Source organism: Uloborus diversus, chromosome 7 (assembly GCF_026930045.1).
Source record: "Uloborus diversus isolate 005 chromosome 7, Udiv.v.3.1, whole genome shotgun sequence".
Classification (NCBI taxonomy): domain Eukaryota; kingdom Metazoa; phylum Arthropoda; class Arachnida; order Araneae; family Uloboridae; genus Uloborus; species Uloborus diversus.
In genome coordinates this window covers 123835292-123858447 of record NC_072737.1, presented here as the reverse complement: position 1 = coordinate 123858447, position 23156 = coordinate 123835292, and the positions used below count along the sequence as shown (strand labels likewise).

General features: G+C 33.6%; 1 protein-coding gene across 1 annotated transcript in view; it reads left to right on the top strand.

The window, feature by feature from the left end:
* Positions 1–22273, top strand: part of LOC129226503 (V-type proton ATPase 116 kDa subunit a 4-like) — a 28332-nt gene extending 6059 nt beyond the window's left edge. The window contains exons 3-10 of the mRNA XM_054861114.1: positions 572–708; positions 1204–1291; positions 2000–2118; positions 2212–2434; positions 4534–4626; positions 8669–8825; positions 17579–17753; positions 21193–22273. Coding sequence (XP_054717089.1) covers positions 572–708; positions 1204–1291; positions 2000–2118; positions 2212–2434; positions 4534–4626; positions 8669–8825; positions 17579–17753; positions 21193–21286 — 1086 coding nt within the window. The 3' untranslated portion in view covers positions 21287–22273. The remainder of the gene's footprint in view (positions 1–571; positions 709–1203; positions 1292–1999; positions 2119–2211; positions 2435–4533; positions 4627–8668; positions 8826–17578; positions 17754–21192) is intronic.
* The last annotated feature ends 883 nt before the right edge of the window (positions 22274–23156 follow it).

The following is a 23156-nucleotide window of genomic DNA, read 5'->3' as shown; positions in this document are numbered from 1 at the left end:
TTGAATATTATTAAAATTCAGAAATTACTTATAAATGTTCACTTTTTTAACTACTTAATTTTATGTGCGCAAAAATACTTGCAATTTTACGTTAATTTGTTGATTTTGTGTTTCGTGATTTGCTCATAACTTAAGTTTGCCACAACCACTTGGGTATTATTTAGCATTTCAATTTACACAAAAAAGATGAAACTCCTGAAATATTTGAACTTAGCCCTGAGTACAGAAAAATATCATAAGCTATTTTCTAGAAAAATAACAGGAATAAAATCTGCACATTAAAAACATTGTCCTGAGTTTTAATGATTTCTATCTTTATAATATCTATGAGGAAGATCTCTTCAGGGCATGTGGAATTTGTTCTGAAATTTTGAAAAAAAAAAAAAAAAATCCTTTAATTTCTTTAAAGTCATCTCTTGAAAATTTTGTTTTTTTATTTTTAAGTCTGATAGCATCCTAAAATAAATAGCCTTTGTTCTGAAAACAATTTAGAGGCTAAGTAATGATTCTAACATTTTAATGATTTAACAAATACTATTTTTACTATCATTTTTTAAATTTTATATTTTAGATATGGAATACTATGTTTGGTGGACGTTACATTATTCTTTTGATGGGATTATTTTCCATATATACGGGTATGATTTATAATGATGCTTTTGCAAAATCAATGAATATTTTTGGATCTGGATGGAAAATTCCAGCAAAGTAAGCTTTATGTAGCTATTATTTTTCAGTTATTAATTTTTCTGCTGTTTTTTATTATTATTATTATTTGAAAATCATGGTCTGAACAGAAACATAGTAAACACTAAATGTTTTTTAAACTAATCTAACAATGCGCCTTAATTTGAACATTTTTCAAGGAATTTCATTAATCTATTGATTTCTATTTACGTTTGTTATCAAACTGCTAATTCAGTCAGTTTTAGAATTTTCTTCCTCTGAAAAAAGCTGAAAGTATAAGAAAATATTTACTTATCATGTTTTGAGTTAAATGTTTATTCAATAGTTCTTTTTTGCTTTAGTTAATCTGATTAATTGTTGGGTTAAAACAAAGTTTGAATAAATAGGTGTACTACTGTTAAAAGTGAAATGATTTGTACAAAATAAATCATTCCTTTCGAAACAAATGTATTTCATTGTCAGTCTTTCAAAATTGATGTTTATATTTTAAAATTTCTAACCTTTTCTTTCTTGCAGTTTTTCAATCACTGACAAGGTTGCTACATTAGATCCACGAGTAAGTTTCGACTCCAGTCGAACTGCATATCCGTTCGGGGTGGATCCTGTAAGCAAATCTTGAAACTTCTTCCTTAGTGTTTAGTTTTTTTCCCCCTCTTTCTTTCCTTTTCTGTTCTTTTTTCTTTGTTTTGTTTGTTCATACTCACTAGCACACAATAAGCTGTTGGTGTAACTGTTTTTGATTTGACAATCCTAATCGTGAAATATAAGGATGACATTCAGCAATCATCAAAAACACTTAAATGAAGGATTTATTTCTTCAATTTAAAATGAGTCTTTTTAATGTTAATTCTGTGAAAGTAAATAGATTAAGCTATGGTTTTATTTATGATGATAAAGTGATTGAGATTATGATGTTTGTTTTATTATGTTATTTATTATTTAAATTAATGTGTACAATGTTTTTCTAAATGTGAGAATGTATTCAATTCAGGAAGTGTAACTTTTTTATAAATTCTATCATCAACAAAATCTGCTATTTTCTTCATAATAAGAAGAATAAATGAATAAATAAGATAAAAATAAAAATTAAAATGCTGTTTTCACAGATAAGTTTTCACCATACAATTATTAAAATAAATGAAAAAAAAAAGACTGTAAGCACGTTTATTAGTGTGTGAGCACTAGTTAAAGTTTTGCTGCTTGTTTGTATAGCAAAAATGAAATAACTTTCTCTGTTTATTATTATTATTATTTATTTGAACTAAAAGTGGACTCTTTTATGTTTTGATATATTTTTTTGTTCTTTATTTAGATATGGCAAAGCGCAGCAAATAAAATTAACTTTCTTAACTCGTACAAGATGAAAGTTTCCATCATTTTGGGTGTTGCACAAATGTTATTTGGTGTCCTCCTTAGTCTTGTAAATCATGGGTCTGTATAACTGTTCATTTTTTTTTTTCATTTAGGAAATGAAATTTCTTGCTTTGTTCTCATATTGTTATAACTTTTCCCCCCTCTTTCCAGCCATTTTAGGAAACGAATTAATGTTTTTTGTGAGTTCTTCCCTCGAGTTATATTTCTGATGAGCATTTTTGGATATTTAGTCGTTATGATTTTCATGAAGTGGACCAAATATACAAGTAATGAGTCGGGCTGTGCTCCTAGTCTTTTGATATCATTAATCAATATGTTCCTAATGAAATATGTGGATGAACCTTGCTATTTGCTGCCCATGTATAATGGTCAGGTGTGTAGAAATATTAATATGCTATTATTGTTTTTATTTTTTTAAGCATCTGTTGTTGAAAAAATTCAAAAACCTTTCATCATTTTAGTAAAAGAGTCTTCTTCGTCAAATGATGAGTTTTATTGTATTAAAGTGGTTTTTTTTTTTAAATTTAGCCAGTTCATTTACGATGTCTCATAAAACTCTGACGTATTGCTAATTTCCAAAGTAAAGTGATGCAGAAAGGAAGGGGGTAGGGCCTTATTTAAATAAACATTAGCATTCTGTTTTTTTTTTTTTTTTTTTTTTTTTTTTAAAGGTTTAGATTGTGTTTAGTTACAAATTTATTCAACAATGAATAATAGTAAAGTAAAATAGCTGAATAAATAAACATACATTCATATTAATATCCGATTGTATGAAACAACCATTGCTTTTATATAGTGGAACCCGGATTTCGTGTTTTCTGTTAGACCAGTGATAAAAAACATTTCAAGCAAGAAAACATAAAATCTGGGCCACATTAAAAATCAGCATATTGTTTAAATCTTGACTGTTATGCAATGAAGTTGTGGGGAAAATGTGTAATCTCTTTACTTGTTTTTTGTTTTTAGATAAAATTTCATTTATAGTACGATCTATAGTAACAATTTTTTGCAAATTTGCTTATTAGTTGGTACTTACAAATAAAAATAGTTTTATATTGTCTGAAAATACCCGTAAAATATTTTTGTGCTTAGACTAATGTCAATGTGTAAAAGGATGGAGTTTGTGAACTTTAAAAATTTCCAATGTGTCTCTAAGTTCCAGATTTGTTTTGATTGTTCAAAATCTTTGAGTTTCTTACACCTATAACTGGTATTATTTTTTCTACGCTTCGTTTCTGCAACTGTAGAGATCTGGAATCGGGTCGGTAAGACTCCAGCACGTTGTCAAGTGTCTCAGCCACAGGCTATGGGAGATTTCTTCTCCGAGTTATCACTAAATCTCATATTTAGTTTTAAATAATGTTTTTCAACACTATCAACAAATTTATAAGCCATTTTATCACACAAATGTCTTTCTAGTTGCTGCAGGCTACATCTCTGTACAGTTAGTGCACTAAACATGAAACAAGTTGGTGCAAGGTCTTTTTTACAGACACAACTGTAACAAAAGTATTTTAGCAATCAGGAAACAAAAGTTCTTCATATAAAACCACAATGGATAAAAAAATTGTCATGAACCTGTTGTGCATATACCGTATTTTTGGGAATAAGCGCCGCATCGAAATATATTCTCAAGGAAAAAACTTTTTACTGTATGCGCCACACCCGGTATAAGTGCCGCACCCGCCATAAGCGCCAAACACAACATTAAACAACTTAAAAGCACAATTAGTAGTTGAAGAAAGCTGGAATGAAATGCAAATGAAATAAATATTTTTAATTAACTAAACTATATATACTTTACTGTAAATATAATTTTCTTACCTTGAGGGGAGACATTCTTTGGTTAGCCAGAGCGAGGGACGCAGATCCTACTCCTCAATGCCTGGCCTATGTCAAACTCTCTGGCCCTAATGGCACAAAAATATTGACCTACGTAGCACGACATAGGCTGACGTTTGAATATCGAACAATAAGGGATAAGGTTTTAGGAACATATAGAATTATGTCAAAGTACATTTTTTCGCCAACTTGATTTAAAAAGTCATTATTACTAATTATTTTGATGTTTGAAATCAATAAATCATTATTAAAAGCGTTTATATATTAACATTGTTATTTATATAGAAAAAGACTGTGTCCGCCGCACCCGATATATGCGCCACACCGGCAATTTTTTGCATTTTTTATTGTATGCACCGCGGCGCTTATTCCAGAAAATACGGTGCATGTATATCTGCGGTAAACTCTCAAACTGCTCTTGAATGAAAATGCCTGTGAGAAATAATCAAATTCCTAGTTGTAATGAATTTTATGTGAAAGGGGAATTTCTAGAAAAGTAGTTTTCCAGAAAAGCCAAAACTGCTTTCTGGCACTTATTCGCCCCTAATATAAATGTAAATGTAAAAATTGAAGTATAGTGTTCTTTTTAAAAAAAATTCATGCTGATTTTATTTTTTATTTGTTTCACAGAAAACTGTGCAGATGGTATTAGTTTTTGTTGCTCTAATTTGTGTTCCATGGATGTTAATACTTAAACCTATCATACTGCATATGCATAAACAGGTATTTATTAATTTTGTTGTTTTGTGATTAATGTATCTTTTTCTTTTGTTATATTCTAATACAAAAATTTTCTGCTTTGTTTTTGATCTTTATGCAATGTTTATCTCTGAACAATACTTTATTGTATTGATGGTATTTTTCAACCTTTTTCTTTTTATAACACACATAAATTAATTAAGCTTCAGTTGTACATTTAAATGTATATTAAATTTCTTGTTCTCATACATCGCTAATATAATATTAACATTACATTTTATTGATGTAGTATATTGATTTTTTTAATGTAATTTTATTTTCATTTAAAAGAAATAAATTAGAGATTTAAAAAAAAAAACCCTACTAAGCAGAATTCACTATATATATATACCAACTGCGTTGCCTGACATTACAGGGTCTACCTCAAAAGTAAAAGTTGTCAAGTTACTCATGTTAAACAATCAAGCTTAAACAAATATAAAAAAAAAGAAAAAAAAAACAGATTAAAATTTTTTTGTCAAGGTGTAGAAAAGCATACTTTTATGACTCAAAAATCAAATTTAGACCTCATTGAATTTTTGTTAAATTCAAAAAATTCAGTCGTTGCTTTTTATAGTTTTTTGATAAAAAAAAAAAAACCCCATGGCAACTTATGAGCATTAAAAGACCTCTATGCCAAATTTGGCAAAATTCCAGCATAAACTGAATGTGTATAAGGATTATACACACATACACATGCAAAAATAAACATCCATTTATATATATATATATATATATATATATATCTATACATATAATAAAATAAGATGTTTGTGTGTGTGTGTGTGTGTGGCGCGCATCCCGGGAAAACGGTAAGGCCTAGAAAGATGAAATTTGGTATACTGGTGCAGTTTTTGCTGAAGATGTGCACCTCGGGCTTCGATTTTTGATATTTTAATTAGAAAAAAAGTTATTTAATGTTTTATGCGTTTTTTTGCACTTTTTAGTACTTTTTACCTCACAGACCCCGAACCAATCGCACCACACAAATATTTTTTGTACTATAGTGTAGAAATTTTAATTTTAAATAGGATGAAGGAAAAAATTTTGAAGATAGAGCAATTTTTGTATTTTTTATAAATTTTTGAAAAAACCTTTATTTTGCATTTTTTTCTGGGTTTAGTTTTTTTCGAAACCCATCCTGTAAAAAGTATTGTGCCCTCAATTCCAAAATTTTAGTTGGTAATAGTAAAAACATTCCGCCCCCTTCAGAAGAAAAAAGTTTTTAAAAATACGCAAAAGTTTTTTTTTTACAATTTTTTAAATGCAGAACACGACGCGACCTGTAAGCATTGCCGGCTAAGTTCCGCACTTCCTCATCACGTGACCTAACTGAAATCGTTTGCTTTCTCTTCACTTTTTTTTTTTTTTTAACGTTCAGAGATTTCTTAGATCTTTATTTTTCCAACTTTTTTTTTTTCTGGACTGTTTGCTACATTTATTTTTGGTCAAATATTTTTGCGCATTTTAATTCAATAAAAGCGGTGATTTTTTTTTAACTTTTGCAAGCGCTGCTTTTTGGACACTACAGGGAACATAGAGCCTTTTTTTACGTGTAATTTTAAGTAAATAAATAAAGCCCGCGGTTTTTTAGCATGATTTTTGTAGGGATTGGTGGTTGTGTTTGGTAGATAGAGAGATGATATTAAGTGGGCAAAAAATGTTTTTTTTTTTACATATAAAGGATTGTTAATTACTATCAGAGGTAGATCTGCTTGGATCGTATATATAGATAGATAGAGAGAAAGAAAGGTGGACAAATATAGAGGTGGATACAGTAGATGGACAGTAAGAAATAGAGGAACTTCAACGGGGGATCAATAGCCCCCCCCCCCTCACACACCATGACTTTGAAAAAACAATGCTTTCACATAAAAGTGGAAATGCTTTTTGTTATTTTCCGACAAAATTTGCATGAAGAGTATGCCTTTTGTGCCTCTCCTCCCCTCCCCCCCCCAGGACGTTTTTCCAAGGTAATATCGCTGTTTTTTCTAAACATTCGATTTTGGTTTGTCAGACGGACCGCATCAGGACGGGATCATTTTAGTCCCAGTCATACTTTTGCAAACTGCAGGTACCAGAGAGATACCATTTTTTGTGCTATTTTAAAAAATAAGAAAGCGCGCTTTTTTTTGCCATGATTTTCTTTTTGTTAGGGAATAAGGTTGGAGGTTAGATAAAAATAAATAGAGATAGAAATTGCCATCAAGAGGTAAATTTGCATGGATCTGGAGAATGATAAATCTACAGGTCGATAGACACTGAGAGACAGACAGGCCCGTTATTTAAAGAAAAACAACGGGGGGGGGGGGGGGTTTCAAAGCCCCCCCCCCCGCTACTACGATTTGAAAATATAATTCCTAACGACGGAACTGGAGATATATCTAGAAAATATTTTATTCAAACTACTAATGTTATAGATAGATATAGATTGATTGATACTGCCACGAAATTTATTTAAGCAGCCGACGAAGGCGGCAACATTGGCGTAAAAAGGCGAATGATAATATTGATACATAAAGAAAAACATTGATTAATACCGTCCCTAAATTGTCCAAGCAGCCGCCGAAGGCGGCAACCCTGGCGCAAAAAGGCGGACCAGCTGGTCGCCGAAGGCGGCTAGTATATATATATATATATACACTCAAGAGCCAAAACATTATGACCACCTGTCAATAACGTGTTGGCCCACCTTTGACGCGCAACAAAGCTTCAACCCGCCTTGGCATGGATGCCACAAGTCCTTGGTAAATGGCCGGAGACAGATTGTACCAGATGTTTAAGTAATTGTGACGCAAATCCGAGATATTGCGAATTGGTGGTCTTTGAACTCTGAGCTGCTGTCCCATGACATTCCAAATTTGTTCTATTGGATTGAGATTGTGTGAGTTAGGCGGCCAGGACATTAACTGGAATTCAGCATCATGTTCCTCGAACCACTCCAACACATTTTTGCGTTGTGACACGGGGCGTTGTCCTGTTGAAACATTCCATTTCCAGCTGGAAAAACAGAAGCCATGTAAGGGTGCAACTGGTCCGCAATGATGTTCAGATACCCTGTGGCATTCAGGGTCTGCTGTACCACAATCATGGGTCCCAGAGACGCCCAAGAGAACGTCTCCCAAAGCATAATACCGCCACCACCGACCTGTGTATGACCTACTGTACATTGAAGGAGCAACTGTTTTGCTAGGTATATTTTAGGAATGATCTATGTTTGGTATTAAACACATCAGATTAAAAATTAATTCTACTAGCAATTATCTTGTGGATTGTATTTGATTTTACGTTTGAAACATCTAGAGCTAAAGTCGTTCAAAACGATTTTGACTTGATGCACTTTAGCTCTGAACTTGGGTGTTCGAACTTGGCAACAAAATATTATGTTCATACTTGAGGCGTTTAGAGCTAAAGTGAATCAAGTTGAAATGGACTATGGACTTGATCCACTTAAGCTCTGAATGTGTTATTTAAGGTGTATTTGCAGGCTATTTGTGTGCAAAATTTAGATGTATTTTCCCTATGACCTATTTTTTTTTCCTTTTCATTAAGTGTGTTATTTTTATCTGTAATACTTTAATCCCAACCAAAACATATCATAGTTTTGACTTGTACTTGTAATTAATTTTCTACTTAGTGACGTTGGTTTTCATTTGTAGATAGCTTTAATGGGAAATGTTTTAATAAATTTGTTTGTTCAAATTAGCTATTTTCACATAGAAACCCTTTTGTATGAAACAGGTGAAAACTTCATAGATCAGTTTCTTTTTATATCATACATGTATTATTTCATTTTTGTATCAATTGGTATTTGGTTCAATATTTTAAATTTTTATTGTGGAGCAGTGTAATCCTGTTCTGTAGATTCGTTATTTTATTTCTTCTGTCTTCGTCTCAGAGCAATCGTAAGACATCTAATCCCGGAAACAACATTAAGATAACCTACTCTTACTCTGAGGTGACAATATGCCCTATTTGTTTCATCAGTTGTTACATTTTCTGACCCTTACTCCACTCCTACTTTCAGAAATATGAAGTTACACCTGCTGAAGGTCATGATGAAGATGAAGGGTTTGGTGATCTATTTATTCATCAAGCTATTCATACCATTGAATACTGCTTGGGCTCCATATCTCATACTGCATCCTATCTTCGATTGTGGGCCTTAAGTTTAGCTCATGCACGTAAGTATCTCATTTACTCAGGGGTGCCAACAAGGGAGGGGGGGGGGTATATGGTGAAAGCTACATCATTAAACTTTTTAGGGAGGGGGGTAATTTGAGAGGGCTTTTGATTTGGAGGGGGGGGGGTGCACCATAGCTTTTAGGGTTATGGGCATTTTTGCATTTTCAAATTTAAGTTATACGTTACTTTCTGTACTGAATGTTACCAATGTGCGGGATGCATATTTGCAAAAACACTGTAATAAAAATCCTGACTTTTGATAAAGAGAAATAAATTTTGACTGCCACAAGTTTACGACCTTTAAATTGACCAATATTGTTCCATATGTTGGCAGTTGCTTCACTTTGGACAGTTTCCGAATTCACCACTATCGTTATTACAACCAAGTTGTCATCCATAAATAGTGTCATGCTTTGAGGGGAAAAATTGAAGGTGTGACAGCTTGTGACAAGGGGAAGAGAAGAAATGTGACAACACTTATTTTTCAGTCCAATTTGTTTATGTTTTCAATTGCATAAGTATGAAGTAGATTTTTAGCATGATGCATAAATGAATAAGAGTTATACTTGTTTTTCTTTACCTCTGACTGGGATCAAGGGTGATGAATGTGCAAAGGAGAAAGACATACCATAATTTCCTGCGTATTATCTGTTAAAAAAGTAAAACTAGTGAGGTGCGGATTATGTGCCACTGCGGATTATCTGCAGCTTTTTTTTCCCGCAATTTTTTTTCCGAAAGATTATCAATTTTTAACCAGATTCACAAATAGATGGCGCTCATTTCAAAACGTGATCGATAGCAGATGTGACTGTTTCCTTTTGCGCATGCGTAGTAGCCGCTACGAAACTCCCATGCTGCCAAATGCAAATTTTACGTGTTCAAAATTTTTAAATTCTGAAAAACATTATCCTTAGATTTATTTATTTATTTGCATTCCATAAATATATTTTATTTATTGATAACGACGATAACGATCATAATTATAACTTTTGACTTTCGAAGATCATTACTTGTTCTGGAAATAAGTCGAATGTAGAGCATTAAATTAGGGCGATAAAATTTTGACAAATATTAAAATTGGTAAATATTATTAACAATAATTATTTGCTTATTATTGTTCAATTTTATTTTACATTTCTACCAAGTAACTTTCAACTGCTCAGATGTGGCAACTGATAACTTACGATGTTTAAACGAAAAGCCGAAAGGCTAAATTCCGTAAGTCAGTCAACAATGTTACATGCTTATACAAGCAGAGATAATACCACACAGTGGAAGATGCAGAATCAATTGTTAATGTGAAGAAATGAACATTGGAAACTTGTTTAAAATCTTACCAAAAATTTATTGGTCCATAGAAACTAAAATAAATAAATTAACAAAATAAGTTCATAAGAATATACCCTGGCCATAAGTGGAGGCGGAGTTCGCAACTCCCCAACACCTACCGGACCTAACTCACAAGAGGCTGACGAACTCAAAAGAAGAGAGAGAACGATTGGAATAGTTCACTATTTGTACTTGCCTCATTTGCATATGATTGGGCATGAAAGGATGCCAACCTAACCCTAAAACTTTACACGTGCCGAAAGAGTTGAGAACTTAATCTAATTTGAATAAAGTAAATTTTATATTACATTACATTAGGAATGAGAACGCGGATAAATATCGTTTACCGATGTCTATCAGCAACAGCATTGGATCCATTGCATTTTCTTATCTTCGATGTTCGTTGTGCATGTGATCCTTTCTCTGTAGCGTCAGTACTGATTTAGTAGCTTGCTTAAAAATGTCTAAATGAGTTAACTATACAAATGAATTCAAATTAAAGGCGATTAAAAAAGCTGAAGAAGTAGGAAATCGGGAAGCTGCGAGGGTATTCTGTATAGATGAGTCTAATATTCGTTTGTGGAGGAAGAAAAAGGAAAAGTTCTACGGCAGTGAATGGAGTAGGAGATCGTTTCGCCATGGGAAGCAGTCTTGGCTGGAGCTGGAGGATTTGCTGTTCCGGTGGATTGTAGAACAACGAGAAAAGGGAGCCTCTGTGTCCACCGTGCGCATTCGGCTGAAGGCCCACAGTCTTGGCCCAAGAAATGGAGATTACGAACTTCAGGGTGGTCCCACGTGGTGCTACAGATTTATGAAAAGGAAAAGCCTGTCGGTCAGAAATCGCACCACTGTGGAAAAAAAACTACCCGATGATTGGAAAGTGAAGCAAGAAAATTTTTTGCTGTTTACAAAGAACTTAATCCGGGAAAACAATTTCGGTGATGGCGATATCTACAATATGGACGAAGTTCCATTATGTTTTGATTGCCCCCTCGCTCCAGACACTCGATAGCCTTGGCAAAAATACGATTCCTGTCACCATGACAGGAAATGAAGAAACTTCTTTCACCGTTATATTAGCGTGTGCAGCTAATGGATACAAGCTGCCACCAATGGTTGTTTTCAAACGTAAGACAGTCCCGAAACAAAACTTCCCAACGTGAGTTGAAATACGTGCCAATGGAGAGTGGATGAATGAGAAGGCGATGCTCGACTGGCTAGCCAGTGTTTGAAGGAAAAGGAAGTGCAGCTTGTTCAAGCCTCAGGCCCTCCTCGTCATAGACTCGATGAAAGTGCACGTGAGTGATAAAATTAAAAGTGCATGCAAAACACATCTGGTGCCAAGTTGTAGATCATCCCAGGAGGCCTGACCAAAATTTTACAACCCCTAGACATAGGGGTAAATATCGTAGTTTCAAAATGAAGGTCAGGGAATCCTGGGAAAAGTGGATGTCAGAGGGAATGCATTCATTTACAAAGGGAGGAAAGATGCATCAAGCATCTTATGAGGAAGTGGTAGCATGGGTGAAAAGTGTGTGGGAAGATGTTTCTGTCGGAACGATTCGAAACTCTTTCCGGAAAGCGGGACTAATTGAACATGCAGATGCAGACTCTGCTTCAGAAACTGAAGTAAACGATTGGTCTGCATTGGATGCAAACGTTATGGAAATGTTTGTGTCGGACACTGACACTTCTGACTTTGAAGGGTTTAATTAATTATGTTTGTAAATTTAAACTTGTTGTAATATTTTACTGTAAGTATTTCAGTGTTAATAAAACCTGTTAAACCTTTTCATGAAATAATCTTTAATTTTACATGCTAGTATTACTGTTAGTATATTTTGATAAATTACATTCGTTTCTTATGATAAATTTGCTTCAGAAAATGGTATGCAAAATAGAACCAAATTTTCATTTGTTCTACCGTATTATCCGCAGATTATATGCCGCCGCTGACTATACAGAGATTTTTTTTCTTCTCGCCTATTTTTGTTATCTTTTAATAGTATAGTCACCCTATATTATTTTTTATCTCGTTGCTTACTACTTAAAGATTTGTATAAGAATTGAGTGTTTACTTACGGCATTCGGCCGCATGTTATATCAGTAGGCATCCTGTAAACACCATCCATCAAAGTTAAAGTTTGAATACGTACTTCCATGTTTTCGCCACTTGGTGGCGCCCTCGTCACGATCTCTCATGAGCGGGAAAGTTGTAGAAAGTTCCAGAAGCTGTTACATCGATCATACTTGGTACACGTGGACCAATGAGCGTTGAGCACGTCGTTTTGAACTTCTGTTCTTAAGGGGGAATCGCCGTTATGTTCGGTGTGATCGGGCAATTGATCTCTGTCCAAGTATGTGATCTGTTAGCCATTGGAGCCATGTGAAGGCTTGTTTACAGCCAGTTCGGAAGATTGTATCAACGTGAGCAAGGCAAGGAAGGATAGTAGAATGTTCAGCATACCTCCAAGTTATAAGATGCTTAGTTGAATTTCTCCACGTTGGTAATATAAGATTTGAATTTCATCTAGTCATTTTTGCTCACTACTTGAAAGTTTTTACTCATGGTTGTAAACAAGATTAGTATTAGGCAGCAGACGTAGGGTATGATATAGTGCAATATTTTTCCTGCTATTTCAATTAGTGCAATAGTTTAAATACCCAATGGCCCAGTTCATTGTTTATTCTAACAAATGTTTTTAATGTTTTATTTACATAACATTTTTGCCTCAATAAAGGCTTTTGTTGTATTACATAATCGATTCTTTCTTGCAACTTTTGGCACAATTACACTCACAATACGTGAGTATTCTTTTAACAATGCAACAATTTTGGGACCTGCGAATTTTACGCCGCCGCCGATAATACGCACGCAGGAAATTATGGTACTTAAATACATCTTGTTAAAGTGAGGTATCATTTTTAGTAAATTTCTAGTACTTGTACATATTTAACTTCATTTTAAAGCAGGGTTGGCCGGATTGGACTCAATTGGGTTGGACCCAATGGGTTTTTTTGAAAAAACCCATTTAAAAAAACCCATTATTTAGCCCTTTTTTGGTTTTTTTTTAAATTTTCTGAGAAGGGTTTTAAAAAAATTAATTTAACTACTTCCACAATTTAAACTTCTTTTTTATTTGTTCTTCACCACAGACAATAGACATAAAAAATGAATTTTACACTCTAACAGCATTTCTTAACTCTTAATGGCATTAAAAAAATACTTCAAAGATTTTAAATAAATATATTTAACTTTTTTCTTTAACTGGTCAATAAATAACTCAAATTATCTTGGCTAAGTCCTGTCACATCTGATTTTCTCAATATTTGTAGATTGTACAGAGGAAACTACTCTAGCTAAAAGGCTTTCATTTGACTTACAGTCAAACTTCGATATCGCGACACCTGGATTTCACAACACTCCGGATGTCACGTCACCTTCCTAAAGTCCCAAACTTAGGACACATAGTTTTAATGTTAGTTAACTCCGGATTTCACGATGGGGTCACACTTTGAAACTCCGGTTATCACGACGCTTTATGCCATTCAGACAGGATGGAATCTATCTTTATAAATGAAATTCTTGCAATTAAATACTGAAACCATATCGAAAGGTTTATTGTATCCTTTTCTGCAAAGCGATAAGACACATTTCTTTACACCCATGCACTCAAGGCTATCCCCTACCCCCTCAAGAAGCGGAAATCACGAACCAGCAGGGTGCTTGTCTTGAAATCCCCGGGGGACTTGAAAGCCTTTGACATTTGGGACAGTCGAAAGGAATGTAAAGCTACCTAGTAGCATTGTTTGAATACAGCTTTAGATGGACACCAGAAAGGAGGGATAAGCTTCCCTGGAATTGCTCACAGGATTAGAAATCTGCTGTACATATACAGAACAAAGACAAAAATAGAAGAATGCATATGGCCATATGGTATTGAAATTCGACTGTGGAAGCAGCACGAAAGGAGAAATACCATAGTTATTGAGCTGAAGTTGTGAATGATCATAGTAAGCTTCCAACATTAGTGACAAAAAGAAAATTGCACCCTTCCAACTGACAGGGGAAGAGTTTCTCAGAAGAATTAGAAAGTGTTTCTTAAAGTACAAAAGGTGGAAATTGGCTGTCAGGAAAGAGGACCAAGCCAAACTGGTCAAAAGTGAAAATTCCTTCAACTGGAAATTTATCGCTGATAATGCGCTACAGTAGATCACTCCATTTTATTTTTCAACTGAAAATCAACTTGTTGGTTAGTGTTAATCATTCAGTACGCCAAATGCACGCGTAAGCTGCGGCACTTTTATTTTTTTCCCATTCCTGATTCAGAGAGAGAGAGAGAGTGCACATGTTAAAAGACTAATCTTAGATGAGGTGTCTGGTTTAGGATCTTTACTAATAATAAAGCTGAAAGTCTCTCTGTCTGGAGGATGTCTGTATGTCTGTGACGCGCATAGCGCCTAAACCGTTCGGCCGATTTTCATGAAATTTGGCACAAAGTTAGTATGTAGCATGGGGGTGTGCACCTCAAAGCGATTTTTCAAAAATTCGATGTGGTTCTTTTTTATTCCAATTTTAAGAAAAAAATTATCATATGATGGACGAGTAAATTACGAAATTATCATAACGTGGAACCGTAACATGAGCACAAGTCACTTGGCGAGATACGAAATTATCATAACGTGGAACCGTAAGATGGGTACAAGCCAACTGGCGAGAAAATTCACCATACATTATTTGTAAATATACAGGCGAACCAAAAGACCTTTTGATTTTTCTATTACGGGCAAAGCCGTGCGGGTATCACTAGTTAAGAATAAAGTAGTGGAGGTTTGATTGAAATGGCTAAGATCAAAATTTCTTCCTTTTCGTTAGAGGAAAAAAAGATTTTAATTGACGAATATGATAAGTTGCAGATGTCTAAAGCAGCTTTCGCGCGAAGTAAAGGTATTCCACGAACTACTTTCCTAACAATTCTTTCCGCAAGAGAAAAAATTAAAAGTTCCCTATCAGAGCAAGACGGAAACAAAAGAAAGAAACTTCGGAAGTCCAATTTTCAAGATATTGAAGACGCGCTGCTAAAATGGTTTCGCTTTGCAAGAACAAATAACGTTCCGATATCAGGACCGATTTTAAAAGAAAAGGCGTTGGAAATAGCAAAAGCATTTGAAGAAGAAAATATTTCTGCTAGTAATGGATGGATGGAACGATTCAAAGACCGCTACAATTTATCATTAAAAAAAGTTTGTGGGGAAGCTGCCGCAGTAAATTCAGCAGAAGTCGATTCCTGGAAAAACTCAACACTAAAAAATATGTTACAGCGATACGCCCCGTGTGACATTTTTAATTTAGATGAGACCGGGCTCTTTTTTCGAATGCTTCCAGAAAAAACTCTAGGTTTTCAATCTGACCCTTGCTCTGGAGGGAATAAAATAAAGAGAGGGTAACTGTTTTGCTGGGAGCGAATATGACTGGTACCGAAAAATTAGGACCTTTGGTAATTGGCAAAAGTAGCAAACCTCGCTGTTTCAAAAACTTAAAAGTTCTGCCAGTCACGTATAGAGCGAATTCAAAATCCTGGATGACATCAGGAATTTGAAAAGAAACGATTAAATCTTTCGATGCAAAATTTCATTCCGTTAATAGGAAACGTCTTCTTTGTTATAGACAACTGCGCCGCTCACACTGACGTGAAAGGATTGAAAGCTATAGAGCTGATGTTTTTACCACCAAACGCTACCTCCGTTTTACAGCCTCTTGATCAAGGAGTAATTTTAAGTTTCAAGACAAATTATAGAAAATGCCTAGTCCGGAATTGGATTGCTGAAATAGACAAAGGTCGTAACTTTCGTCCAACTTTGATGCCCTGAAGTTAATTCATAAAAGCTGGAACGACGTAACTGAAAGAACAATTGTGGACTGTTATAAAAAAGCAGGTTTCTTTTATAATGACACTGAGCCTATTGAAGATTTATCATGTGAGTTAGATGAAGATGACATTCCACTTGCAGTTCTTTTTGGAGAAATTCAAAATAGAGAAAGTTGCACCTTAGAAGATTTGCAAGCGTATCTTAAAGTTGATGAAACTGTGTCTACTTCAGCTGAAGTAACAATTTCCGACATTGTGGCTGAAGTACGGGAACGTGACATTGTTTTATCTTCGGAAAGTGAAAGTGATGCTGAAACTGAAACAGAAGAAAAATTTCCTACAAAATCGGAAGCTTTACATTTTATTGATGTTTTGGAGAAATACCTTTCTTCTATTGAAGAAGCTGAACAAGCAGATTTTGACTTTCTTGATAAAGTACAAAAAATTTTTTTTAATTGTACTTCAAGGAGCAAACAAATGGTAATTGAAAAGTATTTTAAAAGTGACAAATAAAAAGTAAGTGATTATTTTCCTGTGATTTTTGCCTTGTCTTAATTACATAGTTCAAAATTGTGTCCATTAAATACAATATCCAATTACTTTCTTTATGAAATCCGTACTTGTATTATAATTATCGAATGAGTATGCATTTTATAGCTATTCCGGTTATGACGTCGCTCCGCTTATGACGACATTTTGTGAAAAGTCCCCAGGGTGTCGTGATAACGAGGTTCGACTGTACTTTCTGCAAACCAACACGTCACAAATCTCGAATAAACAGGGTATATTTTTTAGAAATTAACAGGTGTTACAAACGGTCGGACAGGAAACAGAATAGGATGTACAGTATTTTCATTATCTTACGAAAAAATTTAATATCTCTTACTCTGTACACAGAAATAGAAAAACAGGCAACATAAAATTCAAAGAAATGTTTTGATTAAGCTGGAATTCAGTAAAAAGGGATTTAAACTACTTGAGGTTCTACAGTAGTTTTGCATAACAAAATGAAATACAATAAAGTAAAATTCAAAAAAAAAAAATGTAGTAATTAAAAACGAACAATAGATTTTATCACTCGAGAAGTAACCTTGCCTTAACTGTTGATGATCATGGAAACTAAAAAATCTGAAACTTCACCATTCTTGGGTTTCGTGGTATTTTATACTTTTCTTCAGAAAACGCTGAAATTTTCCAGCTTTTTTTACCCTAAGACTATTTTTGTGCTTTGTCCATATACTTATGCTACAATATGCTACAAGTACCCACATTTTCCCCAAAAAAAAGACAAAAAAAACCCACATTTCTTTTAAAAAAAACCCAGCTTTAGTTGGGTTTTTTTGGGTTTTATTTAAAGAAACCCAAAAAACCCTGGGTTTATGGGCTTTTTTTAAAAAAACCGGGTTTTTGCCAACCCTGTTTTAAAATATTGAAGTGTTCAGTTTTTGTGGAAGAGAAGTTTATAAATTAATTCTTGTTATGGACAAAAATATAGCATTTTAAGTTATCTTTTTTAAGTTGATTCATGATGTCCAAAACTTTTAATCTTTCAGAATTATCAGAAGTTCTGTGGAATATGGTTATGAGAATGGGCTTCACTGCAGTTTCTGGCTATGCTGGCTCTATTGTCATGTTTGTGATATTTTCATTTTGGGCTGTTTTAACTATTGGAATTCTATTGGTTATGGAAGGATTGTCTGCATTCTTGCATGCTTTGAGGTTGCATTGGTAAGACACTTTACACTCTGCTAAAGTTTTGGATTTTAAAACTTTGTTAGCAATGAAATTGCAAGCAATTTTGTCAGGATGCTTAAAATTCAGTATGTTTTGTGATTTACTATGATTTTAATATTGTTACAAAGTTGTGAAGGGCAATCGTAAACACATCTTAACACTAGCATATCCAGGACTTTTAATCGATGGTGTACAAAAAGGGCGGAGACAAACACATTTTGGAAATTATCAAATGGTAGGAGCGCACAAAAAATATAATGCAACAATAATTTGATGTATTAAGATACAGCAACTCAATACAAATTAGGTAATCAAAATATGTATCTGCTTGGTAAAATTTATTGCTTCAGTATCCCACTCAGCAGAACTGGTCGAGCTGACGTCCTATAATGGTCGCATGTTTGACATCTGGAGGGCGCCTCAATGTGACGTTCGTTCACAGGATGGCTTTAATTTCATTTAGAGTAAAATTTTTAGCAGAAAATAGTCAAAAGATGAAAAAATTGTTGAAAATAGGTGAAAAATGTATATTTACTTCAAAAAAAGTTTAATTAATCATTAAAACCTTGTTTTTCCAATTGGTCTTACCAGTCAGGTTTCAGTTGGTCCCTGCGACGACACCTCATTGACCTTTTTAGGACTCTTATCAGGTCCTGGTCCTCTGATTGGTCCCTGGGACATCGAGGAGATGGATTCACTGACGTCAAGGAGACAGTTCATTCTTAGGATCCATTCGAGCCAAATGAAAAATATAGTTCCTTCATCATATTTTAAGATTTGCTTCTAAAACCTTGAAAAACACAGAAAACCTTCTGTAATTGTTCATTTTAATTGATTTAAAACAAGAAAAATGGGTAAAATATCGTTCGTAGTTAGCGGAACTTACGAAAATGGGTTCTTTCTAATATTCATCCGCTGTGCATTAAAAATATGGGCTATTGGGTCATTTAGGCGGGAATTGCAGTCCAGTTGCATTGTGTGTCTGAGAAGGTTGTGTATGTTAGATATGTGTTTAATGTCCGCCAGAAAAGGTGAGTATGCTTGTTTTTTTTTTTTCATTTAACAATTAAAAATGGATAACTGTTACTCCGACAGACATTTGCGTCAAATTAGACACCAAGAAGTAGAAGAAAAAAATCGATATGAAAAGTTTGAAAATCTTCAAAATTCTAGCGTTGGCGAAAATAAAGCTCACTCTACACAAAATATAAAGCACTATAAACTGTCACCCCTGACGTCGGAGGGCCTGTTTGTGAGACGACCCTAGGACGCCATGAGACCGTCGCTTTCACATAGTTTGGTCCGCCCTCGGGTGATCCCACGACGCCTCTGCATCATCTTCTTTAGTAATAATAAAGCAGAAAGTCTCTCTGTCCGGAGGATGTCTGGATGTCTGGATGTCTGTGACGCGCATAGCGCCTAAACCGTTCGGCTGATTTTCATGAAATTTGACACAAAGTTAGTATGTAGCATGGGGGTGTGCACCTCGAAGCGATTTTTCAAAAATTCGATGTGGTTCTTTTTTATTCCAATTTTAAGAAAAAAACTATCATAAATTACGAAATTATCATAACGTGGAACCGTAACATGGGCACAAGCCAATTGGCGAGATACGAAATGATCATAACGTGGAACTATAACGTCAGTACAAGCCAATTGGCGAGAAAATTCACCATACATAATTTGTAAATATACAAGCAAACCAAAAGACCTTTTAATTTTTCTATTATGGGCAAAGCCGTGCAGGTACCACTAGTCCCTTAATAGTTGCAATCTGTCTCCCGGACGTCAGACAGTGCCCCTCTGGGGACTTCTGCAGGGCGTAATTGAACCTGGACATGGGGGCAGACTTTGGACGGCTTCTGTCATCAGCAGAAGACGTCCCAGTGATGCCTGGGCAACGACAGCTTGCTGAGTGGGATATATGTTGGCAGGGGTGTGCACAGAAATTTTGGGGCCTGTCACAGATAACTTTTCTAGGTTCCCCTCCATATACACCCTACATTTCACACCTAGTTTTAAGAACATTGCCCGGGCCAACAGGTGTCCCTTCTCCCCCCCCTCCCCCTGTGCATGCCCTTGTATGTAGGTTACTAAGGTTAGGCGTCACTGATCTGTAAATTAAATAATTTTAGACGTTTGTAATAGATTCATGGCCACAGCAAAGGGTAGATTTGTGGAGCTGAAAGACCTCTGGAAAGTTGTCATGAAGTTTATTTTATGACTAGAATTTCAATATTGTTTTTTTCTCTGCTGTAGTTTCGTAGTCGCCATTTATTTAAAATAGATATCAACCACACGGGAATATAGAAATTGTATTTCATGAAGATAAAAATAATGTGACAAATATTTTGTAAGAGTTTTTTGTGGAAAAAAAAGAAAAACCAGTTTACTTTTACTGATTTGAGAATTTATACGCTACATGGAAAAAGGTAGTTAATAACAAAGGAAGTTATTAAATAAATATAAAAACTTGGTTGAAACTTATTTGTTTGAAAAAAGTGCCATTACTTTTAGGTCCTCTAATCTTTCAAATTTTCTGTTTTGCATGATGTTTTTTTTTTTTTTTTTTTTTTTTTTTTGACTAATCACATGCCTGGTAGTAAAGTTTAAATTGAATGCAGCAATTTTTGTTACATCATTCTCTCGTTACTAAATTGATATTTCAGTGAGTAACATATCTTGCAAGGTTGAGTTATTTGTGTTTTACCATATTTTTATGTAGAGAAAGCGACTAGTTTAGAAGGGAAGTGAATCCTTGTGAAATAAAGCACTTTATTAAAGGTCCTCAATTTTTTTTAGTGCAGAAAGGGCATAGGTCCCATGTATTTGATGAATATGATTAATTTTATACGCATGTGAAACTTTTGCTTTTTTCTCTGTTTGTTAATTTTTATTCTTTATTATTTCTTTTGCACCAGACTTTATTATTTCACGAAAACAAGACGAGAGAAAGAGAAAAGTACAAAAAGTATTTTCTTAAGATGATGATTTTATGTATATAGACTTCACTAATTATTTTTGTCTCTTTGTTATATTATTTTCAATTATCATAAATCAGTTTAAAATAAATCTATTTTACTCTATTTACATTTTTATCACTCTAAACTTAAATTTCAGGTAATAATTAAACAGGTGTAATAATTAAATTACAGAAAAGGCATGAGTCCAAATTCATAAGTTCTTTTAAATTAATTTCAGTAACAGAATTAAACTTAATTTAAGGAGAGGTAATGATCCTACTTATGGCTGGATTAGCCATAGAAACTCTTGTAGAGCTTAGCTCATTTATGAATGAAATCAACTTTTTATTGAATCCTGAAAAGTTTCATTATTGGGACTTAATGCGCTTTTTAAAATAATCAATTAAACCATTTATATTTATCTTTTTGGCTGTGTTGACTTTAATGAGTTTTATTTAAATTTTTTTTAGGGTTGAATTTCAGAGCAAGTTTTATGATGGTCAAGGATATGCATTTGTTCCATTTTCTTTTAAAATTCTTCTGGAAGATAATCCAGAGCCTTAGAGCTTGATAGTTTAAAATTAGTCCAAGCATTTATATACAGAGCTTTGTCACTTTCTGTTAATCAAGATATTTGTATTTAGGGAGCGCTTATAAACTGTTAAAATTCTATATTTTAGAGACTTTACACGTTTTTACAGCTGTTTGTGTGAACATTATTCATGTGTGTGTTCCATTCATGTTAATGGGTGTATAGTTTTTGATGAAATGAAAACATTTTGAAAAGCATATATATGTACAGTAATACCTCAGAATTGAGCTTTGGTTGGACTGAAAAAGCAAGGTGTGATTTGAATTTACAAAAGTCGAGGATTTTTTTTTCTTCTTTTTCAAATACATATCATTTCAGGACAGCTGAGATCAAAAATTTTCAAAATGTTGATCTATTTTTAAAAAGTGCAATATAATTGAACGATAAAAAATAAGAAACCTTGTATTTCTGAGTTCTCATAATTCAGGGGTCACATAAGTCAGAGTATTACTGTATATGCATTTATTTTTAACTTATACATCTTGGATAAAAAATTTTACAAAAGCATCAAATTGTTATTTATTTTCTGATAAAAAGATTAAAATCTTTAAAATATTTGCCATTTTACTAAAGCTAACATAATTGATTAAACTAATAAGTTCAGTGATTGTTAGTTTTTTTTTTTTTTAGCAGTTGGAACTCTGTTGGATTTAATTATAAAGGCAAATTTTAATGTTTTTATCCACTTAACTGGAATCTGTAGTAGAATAATGTGATTTGTAGGTTTTTTTATTCTACTATCATTGCAATTTCTGAAAACACAAAATTTTGCAAGTTTTAAACTTTAAAGTTATAGTTTTTTCCAAAATGTTTTTTCTGTATGTTTGTTTTATTTATTGTTGTAGAGATAGTGAGAAAAAATATTGTTATTTTGATACAGTTTCAAATTAACTTAACGAGGTTATTAATCGTCACATTTTAATACATTTAATTTTTAATTCAAGAAGTTTTTTTTTTTTTTTTTTGATTCTGCATACAGTTACTTTTTCTTTCAGTATTAATAAAAGTATTATACCTGTAAAAATTCTCTTTTTAAAACAATGCCATCTGTATAAGTAGAGTGTTAAATTCTTTTTTCTTCAAAAAATGAAAACCAATTTTGAATTTTTCTAGGAGGGGGGGGGGGGGCAAAACGTGCACTCAATGCAAATTTTGTGGGAAAAACCACAAGCACCACACTCACTTATGTGTAAGGATATTAATTTTTCAAAGCCTCGGGGGGGGGGGGGGGGCAATTGACCACTCTTGACTGTCCTACATGACAGGCCTGATGATAAATATGTTGATGTATATTTTGTTCCACAAAACAATATTGCTGAATTCTGTACCATACATTCATTACTGTGTTATAGCAGAAATATATACTAATAGTTGGTTTTGTCCCTTAGGTGTCTGTTGGGGGGTGAAGTTTAATTTAAAAATGATATAACAAGATTTATTTAATATTTTTTGAAGAAAACTTTTAATGATAGATTTTTGCTCATTTCTTTATTTTAAAATTTATGTTTTATCTACACTATCCTAAGCACCAGAGGCTTCTACTTGTTGATTTGAAAAGCAGTGCCTTAGAGATAGAAAAGAAATACAGAACCATTTTTAAGCACTTTTGTTATACTTGGCCTGATTGTCACAGAGTAATCTGAGGCCTGGTTTGGTTTATATCTCAGCAATTAGACCTCTTAGAGACTTCCGGATTTTACTCAATGATTTGCTTAATCATAAGGTACAACTTAACACTGAAAAATTAAAATTCTAAAACAAAATTATTGTTTCGGTTAGGATGGAAAACAGCAAATTCATCACTTTAATTTTCTCCATTAAATGTTTAATATAAAACCCACT